This window comes from Tympanuchus pallidicinctus, unplaced genomic scaffold (genome assembly GCF_026119805.1).
Source record: "Tympanuchus pallidicinctus isolate F22 unplaced genomic scaffold, pur_lepc_1.0 scaffold12, whole genome shotgun sequence".
Classification (NCBI taxonomy): Eukaryota; Metazoa; Chordata; class Aves; order Galliformes; family Phasianidae; genus Tympanuchus; species Tympanuchus pallidicinctus.
Genome location: NW_026294637.1, coordinates 9,505,122 through 9,529,726, shown reverse-complemented (window position 1 = coordinate 9,529,726; position 24,605 = coordinate 9,505,122). Strand labels below are relative to the sequence as shown.

At 41.6% G+C, this 24,605-nt stretch overlaps 1 protein-coding gene across 3 annotated transcripts; it reads right to left on the bottom strand.

Moving 5' to 3' along the window:
* Positions 1-886: 886 nt before the first annotated feature.
* Positions 887-23,104, bottom strand: USP8 (ubiquitin specific peptidase 8). Of its 3 annotated transcripts, none has more exons than XM_052672538.1 (20): positions 22,965-23,104; positions 16,745-16,898; positions 16,214-16,358; positions 15,522-15,607; positions 14,226-14,370; positions 13,815-13,872; positions 12,940-13,084; positions 12,482-12,644; positions 11,524-11,668; positions 11,143-11,363; positions 9,474-10,052; positions 8,210-8,299; positions 7,507-7,587; positions 6,872-7,134; positions 6,093-6,305; positions 5,516-5,726; positions 5,107-5,343; positions 4,330-4,472; positions 3,814-3,946; positions 887-3,614 (listed from the first exon to the last, which is right to left on the bottom strand). In XM_052672538.1, the coding sequence occupies exons 2-20, from the start codon at positions 16,846-16,848 to the stop codon at positions 3,429-3,431; spliced, it is 3,348 nt and encodes a 1,115-aa protein (XP_052528498.1). In that variant the 5' UTR covers positions 16,849-16,898; positions 22,965-23,104; the 3' UTR covers positions 887-3,428. The 3 variants fall into 3 exon arrangements, with proteins under 3 accessions (XP_052528498.1, XP_052528499.1, XP_052528500.1); XM_052672539.1 differs by lacking the exon at positions 22,965-23,104 and adding an exon at positions 19,869-19,986; XM_052672540.1 differs by lacking the exon at positions 8,210-8,299.
* Positions 23,105-24,605: the final 1,501 nt, after the last annotated feature.

The window sequence follows — 24,605 nt, the reverse complement described above, 5'->3', positions numbered from 1 at the left end:
AGCTGAAGTCTGGCAATAAGCAGCACTGAGCACTGCAGGTACAGCAGTACATGGAGATGTTTTCAGTGGTCCTAGCATGATACAGATCTCATTCGTTCTCAGCACCTTTTGCAGGTTAAGCCACATTAAACATTTGCTTCTCTTATGACCTTGAATCACTGAAGGAACTTCTGAAACAGCTGGCTACTTTTTCATTCGTTACTTTAATATAGCCAAGCTCCTGATGTGGAACAAAGGAAGGACACTGCAGTCAAGGCTACCACAGCTGAGGTGCCAGAAGTAGATTTGTACCTCTTTAAGTGAGAAATAACTATGAGGGGTGAGCCAGGGCTGTTTCCTGGGATTTATGAGGTAAGAAGGATATTGTCAACTGCTAACATGAAAAAAAAGAAGAAACAGTTCTCTGGAGTAGTTGGGCTTCACAGAACTGATTCGGAATTAACAGAACAATTAACAGAATTAATTTCCTGTTCAGCATTTGCCTGCCCTGCCATGTTAAAACACCTTCTGGTCCTCAGCTATAGCTTTGGCTGCATTATGAAGGTTTAGAAGTATGCTGTATACTGAAAGTTACAGAGGAAAAGGGGAATGGAGTCTGGCAAGGAGAGTTGACGATACAGTCCAAAACATTTAAGGGATGGTGACAAGGACACAGAGGTTTGACTTCTGTCTGCTTTTAATACCTGTATCCATTTCTAATAGATGGAAGGATCAGCAAGATGTTTGCTTTCCTTGCTGGACATCATTTGCAGGCACAGTGCGTTGGTCAGTGGATGTTAGAACTCAACATTAACACAGATGTATTTCAAAACCCAGGGTAGCCATTAGACATTCTCCCCCTCCCCCAGTAAAGCCAGTTTAAGAAAACACAATAAAAGAAGTTGAATGTTATTCAAAATAGTTCAAAATTTTATTTCAAGTTTGAGTGGCAAGGCAACTACAAAAGGAAACTCTTCACTGACATCTGCTATCCACTCAGCAATATGGATCTCTCTCCATATAGTTACACATTTTTCTGCAAGAACTCAGGTACAGCTTGTGTGCTCTGATGTTGAGCTTTGCCTTTCCTACTTCTATGTGTAACACCCTGTCCCGTGTAACAGATAAAGCCTGGGTTTGCTTGGACTTAGAGCTGCCTCTGCTCCAGGCACTTAAACATCCAGCAGCTTGAAAAGCACACAAGCATACAAAAACCCCAACAAAACAACCAGCACCTCCCCACCGCTCCCAATTCAGTCTACAAATGCATCTGGTAAACTGAAGTTTCCTGAACAGAACCATCAGCACCTGAACGCCTTTTTTCATCAGGAAGTGGTACACCCTCCTGAAAAAAGGGTGCTTGGCTTCTTTTAATTGTAGCTGGAGCACATGAGAGAAATGGTCCCTCTTTCCTGGACTGATCATCTACCAGTACCGTTTATATAGTTGATGTTGGAATTGTGTTACTGAGTACTGTCAGCCTAAATTAAGCCTATCGTGCATCCATTGAGAAATGCACAACAACAGAACCCATGTATGTTTCATCTCCAGCCAGAGACAGAGTAGTCACAGCATGTAACCAAACAGAGCAGTTAGTTAGCACCTCTCTACCCTTCTCTCTTGCCACATCCCAATTTTAAAAGCTCGTGTTCCTGGCAGCAGCCTCCACAGCCTTTTCAGCACGAACTGATCCTGTGTGGATCCTGCCCATAAATAAGGATCAAGTGGGCTCTTCTGTCACTCTCTGCTTATAGTGACCTGTACTGGGGACTAACAGCTGGGTTTCACATTTAATATTGCAAAATAGATAAGCATGATAGTAATCTATGAAGTGTTTCTTCGCTCTGTTTTAAAGCATTTCTTAGAATTAATGTTCCTCTCCGCAGCCCCAAAGGAGAATCTTCTCTTGCCTCCTTAAGTGCGAACAAAAAATGATTGCCAAATCTGTAAGGAGAGTTTTAACAGACTATGCTGTTTGTTACAGAACCTCTCTGGCATTCTGCCAGCACTCAGTCACCAACAGCTCACACAGCTTTGATAATCTGCAGATCACCAAGATCCAGAACTCAGTGCAGCCTGGCACAGCCGATCAGGCCTTTTCTGCACCCACAAATAGCCAACAGCCACAAAAAGCCAACAGTGACTACAGAGATGCCGTTAGAACTCATGCAGTATTAGCTACGTTTTGTTCCATCATTAAATTAGCTTTCATATTACCTCACCATCTGCTGCAGAGTTCCAGGAAATTAATTTCTTGAGAGAAGTCTGGAAGCTTCCAAGTGTGCTAAGGAACACAGATCCACTCCCTCTGTCTAAGCTCTGATGTTTGTTCTTCACGACAAACTTCACAGACCCCTCAAGGAGTGCAGCTGCTGAGCATGCACACGTGCTTACCTGAAGGTTCCAGCTTCTCTGTTGGTTACGTATGCATGTAGACAGAAGTTTGGATTGTAGGATTTAAGATTTTTGAATGCCAGTCTAATCAGAGAAGGAAAACCAACCCAATCCAGACCAGGACAGCGCACAAGATTCAGCTCAAGCAGTTTCTAAACTAACTAGTTGTACACAAAGTAGCAGTCTCTTCATCTGCCTTTAAACTGTGCGAATGATTCAGATTGTCATTTTGTAGAACCCTGACCATTACAAAACCAGCAGAGAATGAAAACAAACCCAAGCATATGTTTAACAGGATATATTTTTAAATCATTTCTTAAGGTTTTTTAATGCAGGTATACATGAAAATTTATATTAAAAAAATTAAAAAGGAAAGTCTTGTTTGTTTAGAGTAACTCTGAAGTGCACAAATATTGACAAAAGCTAACAAAAAATACAGCTCTGCTTTTTTTTTCCTTTTAAATAAGTAGTGTTGCAGTTACTTAAGAGCTGGCAAATTAAAGCAATCCTCTGAGTTTTAGAGTTTCTCACAAAAAGGACAACGTTTTATTATATACATAGTTCTGATGTGCAAGTATGCAATCAATATGTACACTTACATTCCTAACTGTTTACATCATTCTAGAGTATTCACAGTAGAGTCAAGCTTAAGGTTAGAAATGTGAAAAGGCCATAACAGTGAAAGAATGAAGATAAAAATCAAGATATGCCTTGGGAATTTTAGACAATTTCAACTACTTGTTAATAGAGTTCAGGTGACTAAGCTAGAATTTAATTTTGGAGCAGACTAAAAATATAGTTGTTTTTCTTTCAATAAATGGTAATGCAAAGTATGCTCTTAAATGGTTTCACAGATGGCAGTATTACCACAAGCATTATTAATCACTCATTTAAGCAGTAGTTCTGACCGTAAAGAGCTTGCTTGCGGAGAAGCTGCTGCAGCCATCCCCATAACTTTAATGACTACATCTGCCATAGCTCTGCATGTTCATTTGCCTTCCCAGAACTACTTTGTTCTTATAAGAAGAAAACCAGTTTTCTTAACCCATGTTACTTTATGTGGCCATTTCCACTGCTCGTTGTTCGTAAGAAGTGTAAAAGAGAATATATGCAGCTGAGGATTTCACAGATGATGCTGAGATCTCAGATACTTCATGGTCATCAAACTTAAACCAGCGCTGTTTGGAGGCATTTTTGCAGTAGGCGGTGTAGTGCCCTCCGTCCAACCCACCGTAATGATTCTGCAAATGGCAAAAGGAGAAGAAAAAATTGATGGCTTCCGAAAGCTTCCATTTCTTACCTGGTTAAGAAAAATGTAGAATATGTGATTCTAAACTAAATACTGATCGTTCATTTTAGGGCAGAACTTCTTTTGGTCTCTATGGTTGCAAATAAAGTCTTAGCACAAAGATCGTGTAACCTGAAGTGTGAATTACTTACTGATACTGAAAATAGATTGTATCTCTTCAAATTATTCTTTGGACCAATAACATACTGCGAAAGGTCAAGAGTTTCCAATGGGAAATCTACAGAGGTCTGAAGTTTTTGCTTCCATCTTCCATCATAGGAAAATCTAGAAGATTAAAAAGCATCGTTATAAGTTACAAGTCACTCACAAGCTATTTAAGCACACGTGTTAAGCCACGTGTGAGTTTTCCCTGTTTTTAACCCAGGCTTGGTGTCATCTAAAAATTAAACTGTTTCACAAACAGCTTATGCTCACGCACGTGCTTCTGAGCACAAATGAGAAGAAGTAGCCTGTAGAAGTGCTTTGTGAACAACAGCCCAGTAAATCAGACATCAGGTGAAAACGCAGTTCTTGTGTCAACGCAGTGGAAATACAACTGGAACTTTCTCCAATTAAAAATAGTGAATGGCTGCACTAGAACAACCAAACTTCATCAAATCCTGGTCATTCCATACCAGTTCATTTCCACCAATCATTATTTCACTTACCGTTTCAGGTGCACAAGAAGCACAGGTGGTAATTTCCAAATTTCTATTTTTTTCAAAGAATCCCTTCGAGTTTTGCAATGGCTACAGTAAAATCTGTTGTTATCGGTGAGCTTTTCCTCTTTGGAGAACAATCTAAGGCATTCCTTAAAACAAGAGAACACACAAGTATGGATTGTGAAGGATGGCTATTTAAGATAACGGAATCAAAATGCTTATTTCCTGTTTGCTTGTTAACTTGTAGCATCTTGCTTGTTATCTGCATGCCACGTTTCACACAGGTGATGAAAACAGAATTAAATCCACCTGTGAAAGTTTTACTGCATGTATTATTTATTTGCCAGATCTTCAGAGCATGCCTACAATATTTAAAGGAAAAAACAAAACAAAACATTTATAGTGTGACCAACAAGAGCAAATACTAGATGTCTTTTCTGACTGTGATTTTGATATTTCCATCCTGCTGGTGTTTTAAAATACTTATGATCTTTTTTTTTTTTAATTCAGAAGAATTAAACAGTAACAGACTGAGATCTGTTCACGTTTCAGGTTGGTGTAAATTAAGCTGGAAGGTTGAAAACTCCTTTGACAAGAGGCTGAGCACAGAATTACAGAATGGTCAGAGTTGAAAGGGATCCCTGGAGGCTATCAGAGCCACTCCTGCTGGTTGTCCAGGACCACATCCCTGTCCAACAAGGGAGACTGCACAACCTCTCTGGGCAGGGTCATAACAAAGTCAAGGAGAAATGTTTTTAGTATTTGTCTCTAGTGTCAGCTTACCTGCAGTGTGCATTTACTGGTGGATGCAAGTGGCAAGGACAAATACATGAAAGCCTCAAAGGTTCGGGACTTCTTGTGACATGTGAGACACTGCACTGTTGATTTGAACTGGCCTTGGAAGAGTGCCACAATAATGGATTCGTTGAGCTGTTTGTGCTTCTGCCAGGCGAGTTCTGCTGCTCTGAGGTCATCGAGATGATCGTTGTTTTCTTCCTTGTATCTCTTCCTGTTGTCAGCCTGTATAACAGATGTTGGATTATCTTAGCCATATATTAACATACATAAAAAAAAGGAAGAACATTTAAATGATATTTAAATGTGTCATCTGCCTGAGCTCTCTTCCACAGGTTTCTTCCACTGTTGCCATCAACATTTAGCAGATGTACGACTTGTAATGCACGTATCTTACTTTATTGAGGTCTTCGTGCAAGCCGTCCATTAGAAAGAGAAGCAGCTCCTGGGAGTCTTGCTGGCTATATCCTGCAAACTGGTCATTAATCTTCCCAATTGTAATTTTGAAGTCTTTTGGACTGATATATTTATACTGTCCTGTCCACAAAGCTTTCATTATTACTCCAAACTCTTCAGCCACTTCACCTTTATGCCCCAGGAAATTGGACCTATTAAACAGATCCAATAAAAACAAAAAAGCTGTCAGTCTGAGTTGAAATTTCTGCCTACTTTTACGCTGTAACTTAAATATTCAGTATTGGTTTGATGGAAGGTATTGCTATTCCCAGCTTATTATGCCAACTGTTAAGTAAGTGTACTGCAATCAACCAAAGCAACCAATGCTTATCTGTGAACACACTCAGCAGAATGTAGTTCACACTGCCCAGTAAAGCCTATTCTGGCCCACGGCTGAATTCTGAGAAATCTCTGGAAAAAATCTCCAGCTCCATTAATCTGACTTTACAGTTGTTAATTAAAAAAACACTTCTTATCCCTCAGTTGTAAAAAAAAGGATGAGAATATGAGATTGTTACCTGTTAATGTCATCATGATACAAGTTTCTGTTGAAGTACTCAGCTAGGTGAGGTGCGTTGCACAGACACTGTAGTATGGAGTTCATATAGCAAGTGTTCCCTAGATTACGAAGTCCTGTAAGAGCTGGTCCCGATCCCCCAAACACAGGATTAAGGTTCCTAATCTGTGATGCAGAGAGTCTTGAAATTTCTGTTTTAGGGTAATAGACTGGTCTGTAAAGAAAGATTTATTTATTTTTTAGCAGTCTGACAGCTGACAAAACCATGCACATAATCCACCAGAACCACTTTCCTCACAGGTGGCAAAACATCCGAGTGCAAGAAGTTGCCCAAATAACATCATTTAGGGTGCTGAAGACAAGTTAATGGACCAGTGACGAACCTACATACGCTGGCCTGTAATCGGGCCGAGGTATGGGCTAAATCAGCTTTAATTTATTTAAATTTATTATATAATTAACAGCTAATTCTTCACGTTTAAAAATTAAATGCACTATTTCACAGACTGAAAGTGCCAGGACTGGCATTTAATACAGTAACACAAATGCCAATACCTAAAAAGCAATTGTCATCCAATCATACTGCAATCCCTGAAACTCATGTTAATAAATAATGACATTAACTCTCAAAGATGTCCGCCCATGCATTAGAGTCTACAAGGAAAAACTCTCTGGTATTCTTTCAAGTCTACTTAGAAAACACAGATTTCAGTGAGTTAAAGACAAAATCGTCCTATACGCTATAATTGCCCAAGCTGGGATGCAAGTTATCAAACATACTTATTTTCACGATTGACTGCAGGGGTTACAGGAATTCTTTTCTTCTCTTCCTCCTGAATGGCTTGGGTTATATCTGGGGATGAGTAGGAGCGCTTCAGCTTGGAGTGCTCCCGCTCCCGCTCAGCAGCCATCTGCGGCTTGGGTTTGCGGGTTGGTGGAGTGGCTGGAGGTGTGGACGAGGGAGCCATTTCTGGTGGATACATCTCAACAGTGTTCGTTGGCGAGTGATAGTAACGAAAGGTTCCAGTGATTGGATCCAGAAACTTTGGAGGGAAATAAAGTTTTAAAATTAGCTCAAGATCTACTATGAAGCCTGTCCATTTATGAAGTACTGCAGGAAACACACGAGTTTCTTAAACACTGAGGAGTAGTTACTGTCCTCAATACTTAACGGGTTAAACGCAGTGGAAAGTACCACCTTCACCAACATGCATTTAAACAGACACTCCTTAGTACTGGAGTCGGCACATGAGCTTCCCTGGTTTCATTACAGAAAATTCAGGAAAAAATCGGAAAATAACTGCATGTGGAAACTAAAGAGACAAAAATAAAGACCTGACTTAGAAATGTGACAACTGAAAAGCATTGGGAAATTGCGGAAGCAGCTTGATTATGACATCAAAATAGAAAGTTACCTTTACCCAACCTTCAGGCAGTCCTGGTATTATCCTCCCCATTTCTTCGCTTCGGGCTCTGATCAATGGCTCCCGCAGAGACTAATAAATACAAGAGCAAGGTGAGGCACAGTTACCTACACGGAGCTGCAAGCTGCCTGTGACTTCCCCATGTAGTTGCACGATTGAACGCAAAACAGTTCAATAAGAAATCCTTCATTGTAGCTGAAAATGCAATTCACTGTAGGACATAAAGATGGCAAATAGGACTGCTATTTCATACTGCTCAACCCAGACAAAAGCCGTATGCTGACATGCTCCAGGAAAAAGACAAGACAATTCAGCTTCACAATAACCTGACTACTCCATTCCTCCCCTCGTTGAGCCACTTTGTTAGCAATATGTGTTTTTGTTAAACACACAGCAAAAATCTTTTCTTCCTTCCCAGCTAGTATGCAACAAAGTACACATGAGGTGACAAATGAGTGTGCAGCACTTGTTAATGCCATCAGAAGCACGTGAAAATTTCTAATGAAAGTCTCACAAATTTTTTGCAGACGAATATGACAAAATAAAAGAAACTCAAACAGCTATGAGCACAGCACAGCCTTTTCTTAAGATTATGACTTTGGAAATTAAAGTGAGGTGGAATTTCACATGAAATAACAATCACAAAGCATCTCCACTTGCTTGTTTTTGGCTACATGAAACACAATGTATTTACTTTAAGTCTTTCAGTATCTTGTTCAGAATCCTCTCTAAGGGGTCCTGGCTTTTGAGCTCCACTGTCTGGTTGTCCTTTAACCTCAGTTTGCTGTAAAAGATTTTGAAAGAAGGCTTTCAATTTTCATCTAGGCTGTTAGTAAAGAAGGCTGATAAAAGCAAAATAGGGAAGAAGCAAAATTAAATTTTCTCATTATGTTAAATGAAGTCACTGCAGCTAGCATCACTTTTTGTATTGCTAGCCTATACAGTGATGTTTGGAATAGCCTTTGTAACTGAATGTTGTGTTATGTAAGACAGATTTACTGCTTTCAACAGCTTAGAAAATAAGTAGAGGTTCCACATGCACTACTTTCCCCATTAAAAGCGGTGGGGTTGTTACTTTGTTTTTAAATAAAGACTTTTTCCTCACTTTTGTTTGTACTTTTCACTGTGATAAAGCCTCTCCCTGAACAAGGCAATGTGTAAATCCAAGATTATGAATGTATTTTATCATGGACAGTCACTTCAGGATTATGTGAAGTTGCCCTGTCAGTCAAACAAAAGTTCAAGAATGACTGTGCTGAGGATGCTTTGGCTCCTTTGAGCATTTCCATTACACAAACAATTGCTAAGGGAGAAAGAAATACCCCAGTGTATCTTGAGAAATGTTTTTGAGGACATCAGTTTCAGTAAGCTAACTTCATAAACGGTTCCTTTCTCAGGATCAGATAATTCTTTCACAATCAAAATGAAAATTTTTCATGAATTGGAGGAAAGAAGAAAACATAACCCCCAAAGAGCTGGAACTGGGCTGTTCTCAGCAAAAAAACCAATAGATTGGTGCTTACTTCACTTCCTATACTAACAAAATCCTTTACATCACTGTTCATGCAGCTGGGGGCACTATAGAGTTTGTTGTGGTAACGGGATTCTGTCCTAAGAATTTGTCACCACATCACAGCGTATGTTACTAGAGTGGCCTGACAGAAAGAGCTGCCATGGCTCCACAGTTGAAACAGGATGGCAGACTGTGAACCATCCATTCTACCTTCATGATGTAATTTTTATGATCTTGTGGAGACTCCACTCTGCCCACCTACAAGGAAGAACCAAGTTAAGCTGTCCTGCAAAACTGTTTGATTCTTGGTTTCAACTTTCTCCTATGTGTTTATGTAAAAACAGCAGGCCTAGGTAAGATTCCGATACTGAGTGTATTTAAAATTCACACTGATGTTATCTCACTTCAGAAGCACTGAAATCATTCCACGCTCCTTTTCACTGACCTTGCTCGGGGATGCATCACCCAGTACACGTCTCTGCGTATCTGGTGTTCGAGAGCCCTTGTCTCTTCTTTCTACAGATATTTTGTCAGCCTCAACCTTTTTTGCATCAATGCTTTCTAGTTCATTTTTATTTTGCTTTTTTGCTTCTATTGCTTCCTTGCGTGCTTTTTCTTTTTCCTTCTCCTCCTGTTCTCTTTTGATCTGCTCGTCCCTCTCCTTCTGTTCCCTCTCCTCTTTGGATTGCTGTAGCTTTTCTTTGTGTTCCTTTTCTCTCTGTTCTTCCTTTGCCTTTTGCTCTTGTTCTTCCTTTTCTCGCTTGAGTCTCTCCTTTTGTTCTTCCTTCTGCCTCTCCCGCAGTTCTTTTTCTCGTTTGTTTTTCTCCATCAGGGCAGCAGTCTCTGCATGTACTCGGCTTTTTTCTTCTTCTGTCAGAACACTCTTAGCATCCAGTAACGGCTTTGTGGACCGGTCTGGGACCACGCGGCCATTCTCCATAGGCTGGCTGTCACTGGGTGTGCTTTCAGATTTTGGTTTATTATCATCAGGTATTTTTATGGAAGGCTTTTTAGAACGATCAACCTGTAACAGAAAGCAGAGAACAGTTCACTACAGCTACTGGTGCTCTCTTGGCTGGACTTCTAAGTCAGATGTATAAAAGAATAAAGATCATAAAAAATTGGTATCTGCCAGACAGAGGATCAACCTTCAACTTCAGTAGATCTGGTAATTCAGGTGCTTTTTAGTAAAATCAGCTATTCATTTAACTTCCAGACACGAGGTAAGAGTCAACAGGCCCTAAAGAACCATAAGCACAGCATTAAGCACACCTTACTGCAATTTGGGTCTTTATTCTTGGGCTTCTGAAGGTGAATGTTTTAGGGCAATCAGGCAGCCTAATTTGCACATGGCTCTCAATCACATGCTCTGCCACCTAATTAGGGCAGGTGAGCCTGATGGGAAGAGATACTTAAGACTGACTTCCCTTCAAACCTAGGGGAGCAGGTTGTTTTAGTGCTGGAAGTTCTGAATGAGTAAAGGCTGGTCTAATTCAAGGAGGAAAATACATAAGGTATTTGTTAACTGAAATCTACATTAAAAGAGTTATCTAAAAAGGCAAAGGGGTTGGTATTTTTAGCCTTGTCTACCGAAGAAAGCAAATTATCTTAGTGCAAGGACTCTACAAAGGTGTTTTTAGAAAGTTCTGAGTCTGTGAGAAGCAGAAACAAGTCCCCGTGTTTTCAGCACAAGACAAGAAGTGAAAAACCAGCTGCATGTTCTGCTGTTCAAAGGAAGATATGGTGGCTGGAAAGGAGAGCTTTGGAGTAGCCAAGGTAAGTTATGGTTTAACTGCCCTTCTTGTTTCATCATTGTTTGCATTGATTAGAAAAGTTTGCTTATGGACTTTCAGAATTAATGAGCAACTGCTGACTTTTACTTTCTGCTGTGCTTATATAGAAATCCTCAGCAAAAACTCAGAAATCGCATCAAGTATATTCAGCTTCATGAGGTTCTGTGGATTATTTACTACACAGACTTCTAATAGTCTCTACACTGGTCTTCTTGTTTTCAAGGCTTAAACAAATACCAAGAATGTCTCCCTGTGGGTTTAGGCTTCTGCTTGTGATAGATTAACCTTGTACTAACTTTGAAAGAAAGGAGCACAGCTTACCTCAGGGATATTTCTTGTAATTGATGCTGGATTAACTACAAATGAGCTGTCGGGTTTTGGAACAGCAGCACCTTCTACACTTGGTCTGTTCAGTGATTTTAATCTCTCTTCCAAATTAGCTCCTGTTTCTTCATTTTCGACCACTTCTGTTGGAGAAGGCTTTGTAGGGGCAACAGGTGGAGCAGGAGCTGGCTCTTCCAGAGAGGGATACGTAAAATCCACTGGGATAGAAGGGAGAAAACACATGAGACAGCTCTTACGATAAAGTAATACTCAAGTTTCACCAGACCCTCAAAGTAAGATTTAGAGATGTAGACCAAGACAAGGCCATCTCAAACAAGTGATATTACATACATTAGTTACAGATATCTTTGTACTCACAAGACACAGTTACTGCTTCACTCCTGCCATGCTGGGGTGGAGTTACTTTAGCATTTGTTGTGTACTGGGGAAAGCAAAGGAGCCAGTTTTCATAGCCTCCTTCTAGAACCAAAGGTTCATTCTGCAGTATAGTTTTGCTTTCCCACTGTAAGGAAAAAAAAAAGCTTGAAATTAAATGATCTAAACATAGTGTGGAAGCTTTTCAATCTTAACCATGTTGTTGAAATTTCTATCTCAAGTCATTGAACTTAGAAGTTACTTTTGAGACTTTTAGATAAGAATTAAACTGGCTGCAAAACCACTTTGGGGAACGGTCTGGAGAACTCCCAGCATTGAAGTTCCTGTTTCTACCTATAACATGGCCCAAATATTTCCAACACAGACCCACTTACTACTTATTCAAGTGACAATCCTCTGTGCAGAAAAATATTTTTATTGTAACGTTCACTTCAGCATTTTATCTAACAAGCTCCCACAGTGATGAGGGGCACTGGTTGGGGGCATCATGTTAACTTTCTGAAAAGCCCTTCAGAGCTGAGGCTCCAACTCAGCCTCTTCCCAAGACCCTTAATATCGAAGGTTATTGAAGAACATGAAGAAGGCACGGAGGTGAGGAACTATTCCGTAAAGCAGTAAACAGGGAGAACTGCCTGAAATGTTTGTACTTGAAGTTTACCAGCTAACTGCTGGGGAGTTGAATCATTCTGCTCTTTGCAGCGTATGCATATATTATATATATAATAATTCTAATAGTAGAATTATTTCTACTACTACAGCATAAGCAGAGGGAAGTAAAGCCTCAGTCCATACTTCTGCTACTAAAACAAGCAGTCTTTGAAAACTGAACCAAGATGCTTACCTAGAATGTCACTGTCATCCATATACTTTGTAATTATGGGTGATTTAAGACTGCCTTGTTTATTGAGATGAAATAATATAAAATATGAAACTTGCAAACCTTAAAAAGTGCATCTTTCAGACTCCGAAGAGTTGTTCCTAGCTTTAAGTCTCCTGCAGAACTAAACCAGTCCAGCAGTACAACGTAATCAAAGTGTCCTCTCTTCTTCCATGGATCTTTAGAATCCTCTGGCAGTCTGGCTTCAATCCAACTAGCAGTAACTCTGAAATGTATCAATATGCATTTAAATGACAGATGTACCAACAATACATAGAGCCACTATGCACACATTTCTGTGCTTGGATAAAATATATGCTCTCTGGATTGGTACATGCAAGAACAGAGTCCAGGTATATTTCAACAATTCATATGGATCAGGGACTCTGAAACTGAAGTGTAAAGCATATGATCTTTCTAATGCAGAGTTAGGTTTTCTGTTTTTAAGAGACTACAAGAAACACAGAGAAGAAGAAACAGAGAAATTAAATGTTCCATTATCATTTAACATTATTCCATACCCAGGACTGATAGCTTCTTCTGGGACACTGACAGATCTTGGAATACAGGACTCCTGGTAGTCCTTCAAGCTTCGAGCATCCATTATAATCAATTCAATGCTTTTGTCTGTCATCATTGCAAAGAGTTTCTCAGCTGTGACTGCTCCTTGAAATACAAAAGCTGTTAGATGCTAAAAGCTACAACGTAAATGGAGATAGCTATCATCACTTCTGGAGTAATCAGGACTGCAAATAGATGACACAGAACAGAAAAGCATACAGAGTGTTAACACACATCCTTCCCACAAAGCCATGGAGCTGAGACACTGCAGGCCAGATTGATTCTTTCACTACCACTACTGCAGTGATTAACAGCTAACCTGCTGAATGTGACAATACTGGATGTTTGGTGATAAATTAGTTTAATTTGTCATGGTCTCATTTAACATAAGCTATATAGGCAAGCACTCGAGCTACATACTGCAGATGTTCTCTAGAGTTCTCAGCTGAAGAGGAACATTTTCACATTTCTTACAAGGAAAAAAAAGCAGAGGACTGGGACAGGCAGGGGGAATTTCTTATTTAACTTTGAAAGCTGACAATTCAGCCTTGCCTAGATGTTTTTTCATATCAGTTGAAAAGACATTTTTTGTTTGATCACTCTAGTTATTAAACTAAAAAACAAACAAACAAAACAAACCTCAGGTCAACTTTCTAAGTACAAGAAAAGTAATGAAGATGTAAATACAGAGCTTTATCACTAAGCTGCTATTACTGAAATACAGGATAGCAAAATATTCTGACCGTGAAATAACTTTAAAGGACTGCAGCAGCAAAAGCAATAGGGGCATAGGTGTATGGAGACTTTGTTCACGCCTGTGTAAACATTATCTTACCACTAAAACTCTCAGCCTGATCCTTTCTTTCCAGTGAGTGCTTCGTCTCACCATTGATCTGTGTAGTAAGGAGGAGAAAAAACAGTAAGTTAAGACCTAATAGTCAGAACCAAGGTGGCCAGCAGACACTGATTCTCACACAAGTGGAGGGGAACTGGTCAAACCATGCCACAGGAAGAAGTAAAGAAGCTTCCTTTTGCTAGACAAGTCTGTCTTAAGCGAGACTTTGAGATTGGTAAAAACTCAACCTTTTGAGTTTTCCTTGCAAAGGCAGTGGGGAGCATAAATTAATTAAAAACAACCCACACCAAAACAATGTGGTATGATTCTGAGCCGGAGATAGCTAACAAATATCAAACAGTAGATTTAAACCATAACTGAACTAGAGAATTTGCAGATAACTTCAATTACCCTCTGGCTTTTTCCTTTGCCATCTGCTGTAGCTTCTGATGAGCTTTTGGCTGAACTCTTTCCATCATCTTTTGGCTCTTGCTTGCTCTGCAGCTCTTGTCTGTCCCTTTCTTCAAGTTTTTTCCGTACTTCAGCTTCCTCGTATCTGTGAAACGAAAGTGTTTTTTTCCCCTCTCCAGTATCACATAATAAGCTAGCCTTAGTTAGTTACCACCACAATAGCCCTGGGGTGGATGGGTGAAATACCCCCCAACACCCACTCCTTTCAACAAACCCCCATTTTCCTCCATGACTGCATGTCCTGTTTCTCCTGCTCTTGGGATGATTTTCTTATCCTATTCCACAGCCATTACTCTTAAGCCTTACAATTCTTTAACCTCGCAATCACTTGATGCAGTAGGTTCTTCATTTCATAGAAACAGGAGTATGAAGCAGGTCACTTGCAGGTAAACTTCCATATACTGTAGCAGTCATACAAGGTACTTTATGTGGCTTTGCAACAGCGCAGGTAATAGTAATAGTTAGAAAGTTCTCAGTTCTCTGAACTTCCTTTTTTTGAGGAGTTGGATCAGAACTACCTGTATAGCAGCAGTCATGGTCAGTGTAAGTTGATGTTATACTTCTGTTATGCCCTCACCAGTTTCCCTGCTCTTTATTTCAAATTCAGAGACTACAGTGACATCTGTGCAGGAATCACACACACGTTTTTTTGCGGACTTGAGTCTTGCATATAGGAGGTTCATTTCAGCCTTGAAAGTTAACCTCCAGCCATTTGCCTTCATAAGGACAACCACGGAACTGTAAGCCACAGCTTTTAGATCAACTTCAGGCTTTTACAGTCACAACATTGTTGTGCATTCAATTATATTTAATACAACTGAGATGATGAGGTGATTCCACAAAACAAAAAGTTTGGAACTAGTCTTAATGACTGAGCCGAACAGTAAGGTGTATTTGGTTCCAGAGGACTGTGATGAAAAGGAGGAGGAAAAGGGTCCTGATCTGCCCTAGCATACATACAGTTTATCTTGCAGTTTCGTTTTGAGCTGCTAAACAAAACTGGGAAATGCTATCAATAAATCATAGCCACCAAGAATTGCAACATAACACAAACAGTGGCAAGTTACTGGAATACATGAAGACATAAAATCTATAAATGCACACTCTGTAGGTAAATTATTTAAGCTGTCAGTAATTTCAAGCACAATCCCCTACTACTATATAGCAATGAAAGCCTGAAACTGCCTGCATAGGCTCCAGGTCTACTGAACAACATCATCTGCTGTATTCACATACCTGAGTTTAAGGCTGTCTGAGAGTCTTTCAGCTTCTTCAATAGCTTTTTTTATATTTGTAGGGCCAAGAATGGAATGGAAATAATCCTAGAATTACAAGCATCAGCCCACATATTAACAGTACAGCTTAATGATGCCTACTTCTGTGCATATCAAGAATAGCTAATCTATAGAAAAACTGTATTATAAGGATGATAATGCCAACAAAAGGTACTGTTTTGAGTCAAATATTTTCCCCTCAAGCATGAGTTGGTAATTAACATTGTTCTATAGCACTAATACCAACAAGGCACTTCTGCTCAGTAAAAGATGGATCTAGTTGCAGAAGTAAAAGCAAAAATGCACATTCACGCATTTTCAGTGAAGGAGACTTGAAATGAATAAAAGAAACACATTCCACAATCCCCAAACTTCTTAGTGCTGTCTCAAAAGATGTTGGAATGGAAAAGAGAGGATTAGCTTTCCATAAAAAATATTCACACACCTATTTATGCATCTGATGTGTAAATGATAAAAGCAAACTGTAAAAGCAATTAAGAAAAAAACCTGTCAGAAGTAGGAAGGAGAAATCTCAGTGTATGTGAGGCAATTTATATAATATTAGTGTAAGCCTTTGAATGTGTGTTAGTATAACTTTCTGTACTTCTGGCACTTTCACTAATGCAGAAAAGGTTAGACAGAAGGCCTTTATACCTGTTGCTGCTTAAAATCAGGTCTCTTTTTAATGAAATTATAAACAGCCACATATTTCATATACAGGATATAAGCTTTTTCTTCATCTCGGTCCAATCTGCTTTCTTCTGCGGCTTTGAAAATCTTAAGGGCACTCTGCACGTAACTGAAATCAAAGAAGAGGTAAGGCACGTGATTGTTGGCTTCTCCCCAAACACTTTTAACTGCAAGATGCCATTTTAAGTGTTCACAGCCTCTGCCCACGTACTGTTTGGTTTTTACCATAATAATACAAAGACCTCACTAAACATGAATTAGAATCGCGCTCCTCCAAATGATGTTTCTCCTTGCTTTAGTTTGTTCACTAGCCTCATTTAAAGTCTTCTGTACTGAAAGAGCATGCTGTGATGTGAGAAAGTATTTAGAAAAAATATTTTCCTGAATACAGAAGGAAACAATCTAACCTGCATAGGTATCAAAATTCTATTTACTATGTGCTCCTGAGGGATGCATTTTGTGTAGTTAATTCCAAGTCACTTAAAACACAGATACCTCTTTGTACTGGTCTTTTCAGGTTTTATTTCTGTCTTCTTGTTGAGATCTTTCAGTGAAGTACAGAGATACAGCTCCTTAGGTACAGATGCCACAGCAGGCATGTTAATGTAGTTGTTTATCTCCCTCCTTATAAGATTGTACCAATAGTTTTCTGGAAAAAAAAAAAAAAAAGACCAATTATACTTCAGTATTTTAATACAATTACTATAGTGACCTGTATGTGGTTATTGCCTGATCTAGATCGTGTTACATGAATCAACAGGAATATAAAACAATCTGGAGCACATACAGTTAAAGTGTAAATTATAATTAATGATTCTAACAGTGAATTAAGCATAGGTAATCACTTACAGCTCCAACGGTTGTTCTGGTCCACCACAACCTGGTGACATGTTACTCTAATATGCTGGCACCTATGTCTTTGGCATTTAATCTACATTACTGCTTTGTAACCAGCATTTCTTATAGAAATATGCTGCTATTTAAACAAACACAAAATCTGATTCTTACTCTGGGCAATCATTTCTAGCACAAAGCATGAGTGAAAAACAATTTCAGGAGTTTTAGCAAATTATTTATTTTTTTAAGAATCATAGAATCACAAAACAGCCTGGGTGGGAAGGGACCTTACAGCCCCCAGCCCCAGTCTCTGCCATGGGCTGTGTGCCCCCAGCTCAGCTGCCCAGGGCCCACCCAGCCTGGCCTTGGGCACCTACAGCTCCAGGCAGCCCATGCCCAGGCCTCACTGCCCTCTGAGTGAAGAGCTTCTCCCTCACATCTAACCTCAGCCTCCCCTCTTTTAGTTTAACCCCATTCCCTCTTGTCTTGTCACTACCAGACTGAGTAAGAAATCACTTCCCCTGCTGCTTGCAGACACCCTTCAGGCACTGGAAGGCTGCAGTGAGGTCTCCCTGGAGCGTTCTCCCCTCCAGGCTGAAGGAGCCCAACTCCCTCCTACATCCAAACCTTCCTTGCCAAAAGGGGAATAACGTTTAAATTGCAGCTATTTAAATGTTAATCATTCATAACAGTCCTCCTATCTATTGCATGTATTATGTATTATTCATGCAAGACTGGCTGAATAGGTAACAGTATAAATTAATCCTTCTCAATTGATAGAATTATTTGAAACAATGCTAGGTAACTTGTCAAGAATACAAACAGAAGAATAAGGAAACCAAGGAGGAAGGAAATGCTGACTTAAGAATGTTCAAACTCATCTATCCAGCAAGTTTATTCAACTCTAAAGCCAGTAAATATATTTTCAGAAACCATCTGGCCTATCTGTACCATGAAATTTGTGCTGGATACTCATCATATGATGAGCCTAACACTGACCTCTGCACACAGATGGCAATGTGACTCATTATGCCTTGATAAGACACAGGAAGGTTAAAGCAGACTGAAGTCTGCTCGAAACATCTCGGCCATGCTGTAGGTGTTGAACTGTAAGGTGCAGCTGTCTTTCTGTGGCCTATGGGAAGTACTCCCAAGCAATGGCTACGCGCTTAAGCAGAAGTGGCCAGAAGAGACTGCTAAATCTTCTCATGTGACATTCTGTGCGTGGCAGTCACAGAATCACAGAACTGCAGGGGCTGCAAGGGACCTCAAGAAATCATGGAGTCCAACTCCCTGCTAAAGCAGGTTCCCTACAACAGGTTGCACAGATCTGTGTCCAGATAGGGCTTGAATATCTCCACAGGAGACTCCACCACCTCTCTAGGCAGCCTGATCCAGTGCTCTATCACCCTTACTGTAAATAAGTTCTGCACGTTGGTATGGAACTTCTTGTGTCCTATTGCTACAAACTACTAAAAAGAGCCTGGCCTCATCCATTTGCCCCTCACCTCCCTTTAGATACATACAAACATTAATCAGATCCTCCCCTCAGTCTTCTTCTCTTCTTCAGGCTGAACAGACCCAGGTCTCTTGGCCTTCCTTCACAGGGTGATGCTCCAGGCCCTCAACCATCTTTGTGTCCCTCTGCTGGACTCCTTCCACAAGATCCATGTCTTTTTCAAACTGAGGAGCCCAGAACTGGAGTCCATGAAGTCTCATGCAGACAGTCTAACTACAATCTTTGCATGTGCTATATAGTAAGCTATTTTAGCCTTTGGGGATAGCAGGGGAAGAGGATGGGCCTTCCCATGGCACGCGGCTCTCACCAGCTGGGTAACACAGTGTTTAGACACAGGTGCTGCCTGTGCTAACTTAACCAATTACAAAGCATTTGTCCAAGCTTAGAACACTTGTCAAAAATCCTTCCTTAGGAGATTGCTTTACACATCATCCTAGGAAGTAAATGATAAAAGCCTCAAATACTAATTTTAGCAGATAAAATTAATTCATCCTATATCCCATGCATCTTCGTAGGGAAGACCTACGAAGGTCACCTACCCCATATGATGTGCCTTATGCTCAGCTTTAACTTTCAGGAGGTATTTAGTTGCTGAAAACAAAGCAGACAACTAATCAAAAGTTCTGTATTCAGTAGAAATGAAACAAAGCACATCCAACTGCTAACTAAAGGACCTTCCCAATCTAAACACATTTTTTTGTCTAAAGCAAAGACGCACCCATTTTTAAAATCTTGCAGGCTTACAAGGAAAGGCTTCACTTGTGCTGAGATCTTAGCTCTGCACGTCTAATCCTACCTTCAAAACACGTATTTAACTGGCAACCTCGAACTGCAAATAGACTTTTTCTTTGAAGCTCTAAGTCCTTTCTAAATATATCTTCAATGTTTGCTGTTATGTAATTGGTATTTTCTTAATCTTAAGTAGCAAAATTTGGCTGAGTTCTGTCAGAATATAACTAAATGAATCTTCTGAAAAAGATGTGAACTTAACGCTACTTTATATGAGGAAAAAACAAGACTATGTGGAAGATGAGAGCTACTTAATGAAAGGCAGAAGATGCCTGCAATATTTCCAGCGTTGCTGACACACCTTGATAATGCAGCTCTTCTGGAACCTCATTTCTACAAATGCAGAATGAATGGATAGGGGATACATCTGAGCTCTGGCTGAGAACAAAAAATGATTTTCCACATTTTCCCACTCTTATTAACTAGAGTCATAACTAAAGATTTTTAAATCGCCAAACACAACACTAAACTTACTTTAATCTCCTCATCTGGAGAAACTTTTACACCTTTTTCAGAAGATGAGCAGCTCCCCACGGCAGCTGATGAACGAGGTATCACTCTTTGACCTCCCAAAGCACTGTAACTCATACATCACGCTGCAGTAAAATGAGTTTAGGATGGATTAGAAATAATACTTTCAGGGAGGGCAGGGGAGGAGGGAATCAAGTTCTCAACAGCCTCCTTAATGGAATTACATGCAGCATGTATCAGATGTTAATATAAGTTTTTAATTACAGCTTCTAATTCATTCTTCTCTGTGGAAGAAAAGTTAGTTCCTTAACTGACCGCTATCAGGGCTGGCTGTTCAGGCGGATCCTTAAAACTCTTCAGGCTTCTCCTGCAGTTCAATGCATGCTTGTACTTTTATGTTCTTGTTATATTATTTTTCAAAGCAGTTACCAGCCTGTGAGCTGATAAGAGATTCACAAACATAAACTTCTCAATGTTGCTCAAGCTGCTGAGGACCCTAACAACAGAACCTGAATGAAAAGCATTGAGAAAGCCAGAGCCAGTGACCAAACAAGGCCTCCTACTCGCAGTGACACTGATGCAAACCAAAGTTTGTATTATTTAAAAAAAAAAAAAAAAAAAAGCAGCAATAGGAAAATAATAACCAGCTGTTGTGGGGAGCATATCTGGGTCTCTTCTCCATTATTCAATACTGGGAAAAATAACCAGTGGAATAGCATTCTTGATTACATTAGGCTTCTTTTCAATCGCAACATCCATTAAAATTGTGACATAGGGTAACAACCAGGCAGTATCTTCCTGTAAATGAAGTAGAAGATGACCTCTTAACAGCTTTTCAGCAGAAACTGTCTGCTGTTTCACCACTGTATTTTGGGTACAATGCTGCTAGAACACAATGGTTAAAACTTAAGAGATGATGCTGGGTATTTAGCTGATCCTCAGCCTGAATCTGTTCCCACAGGGGCAAGAGGCATTGCTACCAGCTGGAGAGACACTGATCTGTGGTCAGGCACTTATTACTTAAATACATGGATTAGTACACAGGTATGCAGACAAGGGGTACCATACTTTTGTCAGTCGTTGCCTCTTCCACAACAGAAGCAAAGAGAAAACAAAAAAAAAGTGTCATGGCATGGACATGAGTGCACTTTTATTGTGTTGTATAGAATATTGTATAGGATTCTATAGCATCCAATCCCAAACTGCCCTTACTGCTTATACTCTCCAGAAGTTTTCCCAAGTATTCCTTTTACCCACCGTGGTTCTTATCTTTTTATCATACTATCATTAATTCCCATATAAGAACAGTTCTGAAGTCAAATGCTGCTGCAATACAGCAGAATTACCAATATTTAAGGAACTTCTATTTCACTTCTATTTAAGGAAAACTTTTCCTTGGCCTGATATTTAATGTTTCCAAAGAATTTACGATTTCAGAATCATAATCACCTCCTTCATACAAAAACATAACCTGCTGATTTTGAACCTTGGTGTTCATAGATACCAGATTCCCAACTGACCTGGTCTCTATGCTTTGTCCAGCAAAATAATTGCAAAAAGAAAGGTATCTAAGAATAGTTAACAGCAGTGGAACACGTGAACTTGGTGTAGGTGTGTTTGATCCCACTATAAGAGTTGCAATGAACAGTACTTTCTTATCTGAACTGCATGAATTTTATCAGAATGCACTCTTCCTGGGCTAGCACATATTTACTAATCTCGCTTTTGCCTTTCATTGCCCTCCACACTTACAGTCACTGCATTAATACAACACCACCACTGAGGAATGAACCCGTCATATACCATTGAGAAATGAGAATATCTCCTTATTCAATAAGAAAACAAACCTGGATGATAAAACTGTAAATAAAACAAGGGGCTGAAGAAGCCATGACAGCTACATTTACTATTACTCAACTCTATGAGGAAGAGCAACCAACCTATTTCAGGTTTGCCAATTATTTTCCTTAAGAATGAAGATTAGACAAAACCACGGGTCTATTCCCAGCTGAAGCACTGGCTTGGGCCCCTTGTTCACTCTCAGGAAAGCTAAAAATAAGGCCAACATCCCAAAAATATAATGGTAATCATGTTTGGGTATGTAGGGACGGTTAGAATACTTAAAACAAGTATCTTTACATGGATGGGGAAGCATACCTCTTGGTAACAGGTTTTTCTACCTCTAATTACCATGCCTGCTTTACTACGGATGTGAGTAAGCTCTAAGTGGAATGACAACAGCAAGAGCAACGCGCAGAAGCAGTTACACTGCAGGCAGCACACCATGCTGCGGACTGGGAGAAGTGCTGGTGCTCTCTGTGAGGTCTTGAACTTCCATGCAGGCAGGAGTGCTCCTGCAGGCCTCAGCTCTGCAATGTGAGCTGGCATGGGGCATGCCACAGCACATGGTGCGTGCACCCAGCACCCCAACTGCCGACCCTTGGCCGTGCCACCCAGCAGGGTGTCACAGGGATGCCTGTGGCCTGGCGGCACAGCAGTGCGCAGGAACAGCTCCTTTTGGGGAACTGAAAGGATTTTTCAGTACGTTCAGTGTTTCACTGTCGTCAATGGAGGGACGTGGGGAGGAAGACACTATGAAGTTAACTCAAAAACAGAAAAGTTTGGTTTTATATATTCAGCTTGAAAGTTCTTCACCCTGAGTAAGAACAGACGCATCTTTATGCCCTTAGATACTGAATTCCGGCCTACGAGCAGCCGGTGCCATGGCGGTGACGGAGACTCGCTGACGGAGGCTCGGCCCCGGCTCCCGCAGCGGCTCATCCCGCACCAAGGCCCGGCCCGCAGCAATCCGTGAAGCCGCACAGCCCTGACAGCGCCTCTCCGGCCGCCCTCCGCCCTTTCCCGGCCCTTCACGCCTCGGCCGGGGGTTGCGGCCGCCCAAGGTCACCGCGGGACTGAGTGCCGCGGCCCACCGCCCGCTCCCGTCCCCTCCGCTCGGCTCCGCACCGCGCCGCCCCCCGAGAGCCTTCTCTCCCCACCGCGCTCCGCGCGGCGGGCCCGCGAGCCCCTCCAAGGGCGCCCGCCACTGCCGGAGAAAGGCGCGTAGCGGTGCCCGCGGCGGCCCGGCCCAGTACTCACCGCCGCGGGGACGCGCTGCCTCAGCCCGCCGGCCCGGGCCTGGCCCATGTCCGAACGCGGCTGCCGAGGAGACGCTACGCGGCCATGGCTGCTGAAGCGGAACTCGGCGGCGATCTTCCCTCCTCCACTCCCTCCCTCCCTGCCGGTCCTCGCTCCCCCGCGGAGGCGGGGACTCTCCGCTGTCCTATCGGGGCTGCGAGGTGCGCTGTGGCCGCGGCCCTCCGCCCCGCCTGGCCCCGCGCTGCCCGGCCCGGGCCGCCCAGAGGCAGCTGAGGTCTGAGTGGCGGCCCGCGTCGGTGTGCGGGTGGAATGGGAGCGTGGGGGGCCGAGTGCACGCTGGAGAGCCTGTGCTTGTACACAGGGGAAAGAGGCAGTGGCCCTGGCACCGTCCTGCGCTGCAGTCCTCCGCAGAATGAAGCCTGCAAAAGACAGATCATCTCCTTTGGGAAAGTCAGGCGGCTGTGAAACCACCGTGACGGTGGAGAGGATGGGAAAGGTGATGCTGGGTCCACACTGGCTGCTGTCATAGAATCACAGAATGGCTTGGGTTGGAAAGGTCCCAAGGATCATCAAGTTCCGAGCCTCTGGCACAGGCAGGGCCACATACCTCCAGATCTGCTACCAGACCAGGCTGCACAGGGCCCCATCCTGCCTGGCCTTGAACACCCCCAGGGATGAAGCATCCACCTCTGTGGCAGCCTGTTCCAGCACCTCACCACTCTCTGTGAAGAACTTCACCCCGACATCCAATCTAAACCTTCCTTCCCAGAGCCTAAAATCATTCCTCCTGTCCTATCCCTGTCCTTTGTGTTTTGTTCAAAGGGACCTTTCATTTTATGAAGAAATTGTATTAAAAAATCCTTTGGTTCTGCATGTACGTAGGTCACCCCAAAAGTAGTGCCTCATATTTATGGAAACTATGGAAACTACAACATGTAAAAAGAGCACAACAGCTTCGCAGAGCAAATTCTCAGCTGCAAAACACTGTTTTTCAAGACAGCCACCACCATGAGCTGCATGTGCATTTTCACCAGCGCTGAATGAGAGCCTGCATGCCGCACTCGCAACAATTTGCACCAGCTGAGTCGATCCCCTGTCACTACCGCTGAAATGTACCACCCACTGCCTCATTGTGCTGACATGCTCTTTGTCAGACTGCCCCTCTGCTGCCACCTGTCGCACGATAGCAAAATGTAATGGAATATTGGCGGGAAGGTTCAACCTCCACATCTGCCTCTGCCATTGTGGGCCAACATCATAAAATAGGAGGCATTACTTTTGGAGCAGCCCTCTATGACACGTATGTATCCGGCCATACAGAGCAGGGGGAGGACCTGCCTTACAATTAGTGCACCCCATTCAGACACTTGTTAAAGCATGCTGACACCTCCATTGCGTTATAACCAGCTGTGGAGTTGCCTGAGGTTATAAGGCATTTTCCTACCAGCATGTTACTGTGTAGCAACAGTGAATAAATAACAGAATTTCGGCTGTAGGAATCAGTATGCTTTTTAATAGAACATATCAAACTACTTAGATAAATGCTTACTCTCCCATACACCTGGGTGACATAAAGCAGAACAAACCATGCACTTCTCAGATGTGAGCTGTGCTCTGATCTGCCAGCATCAGACATCTCTG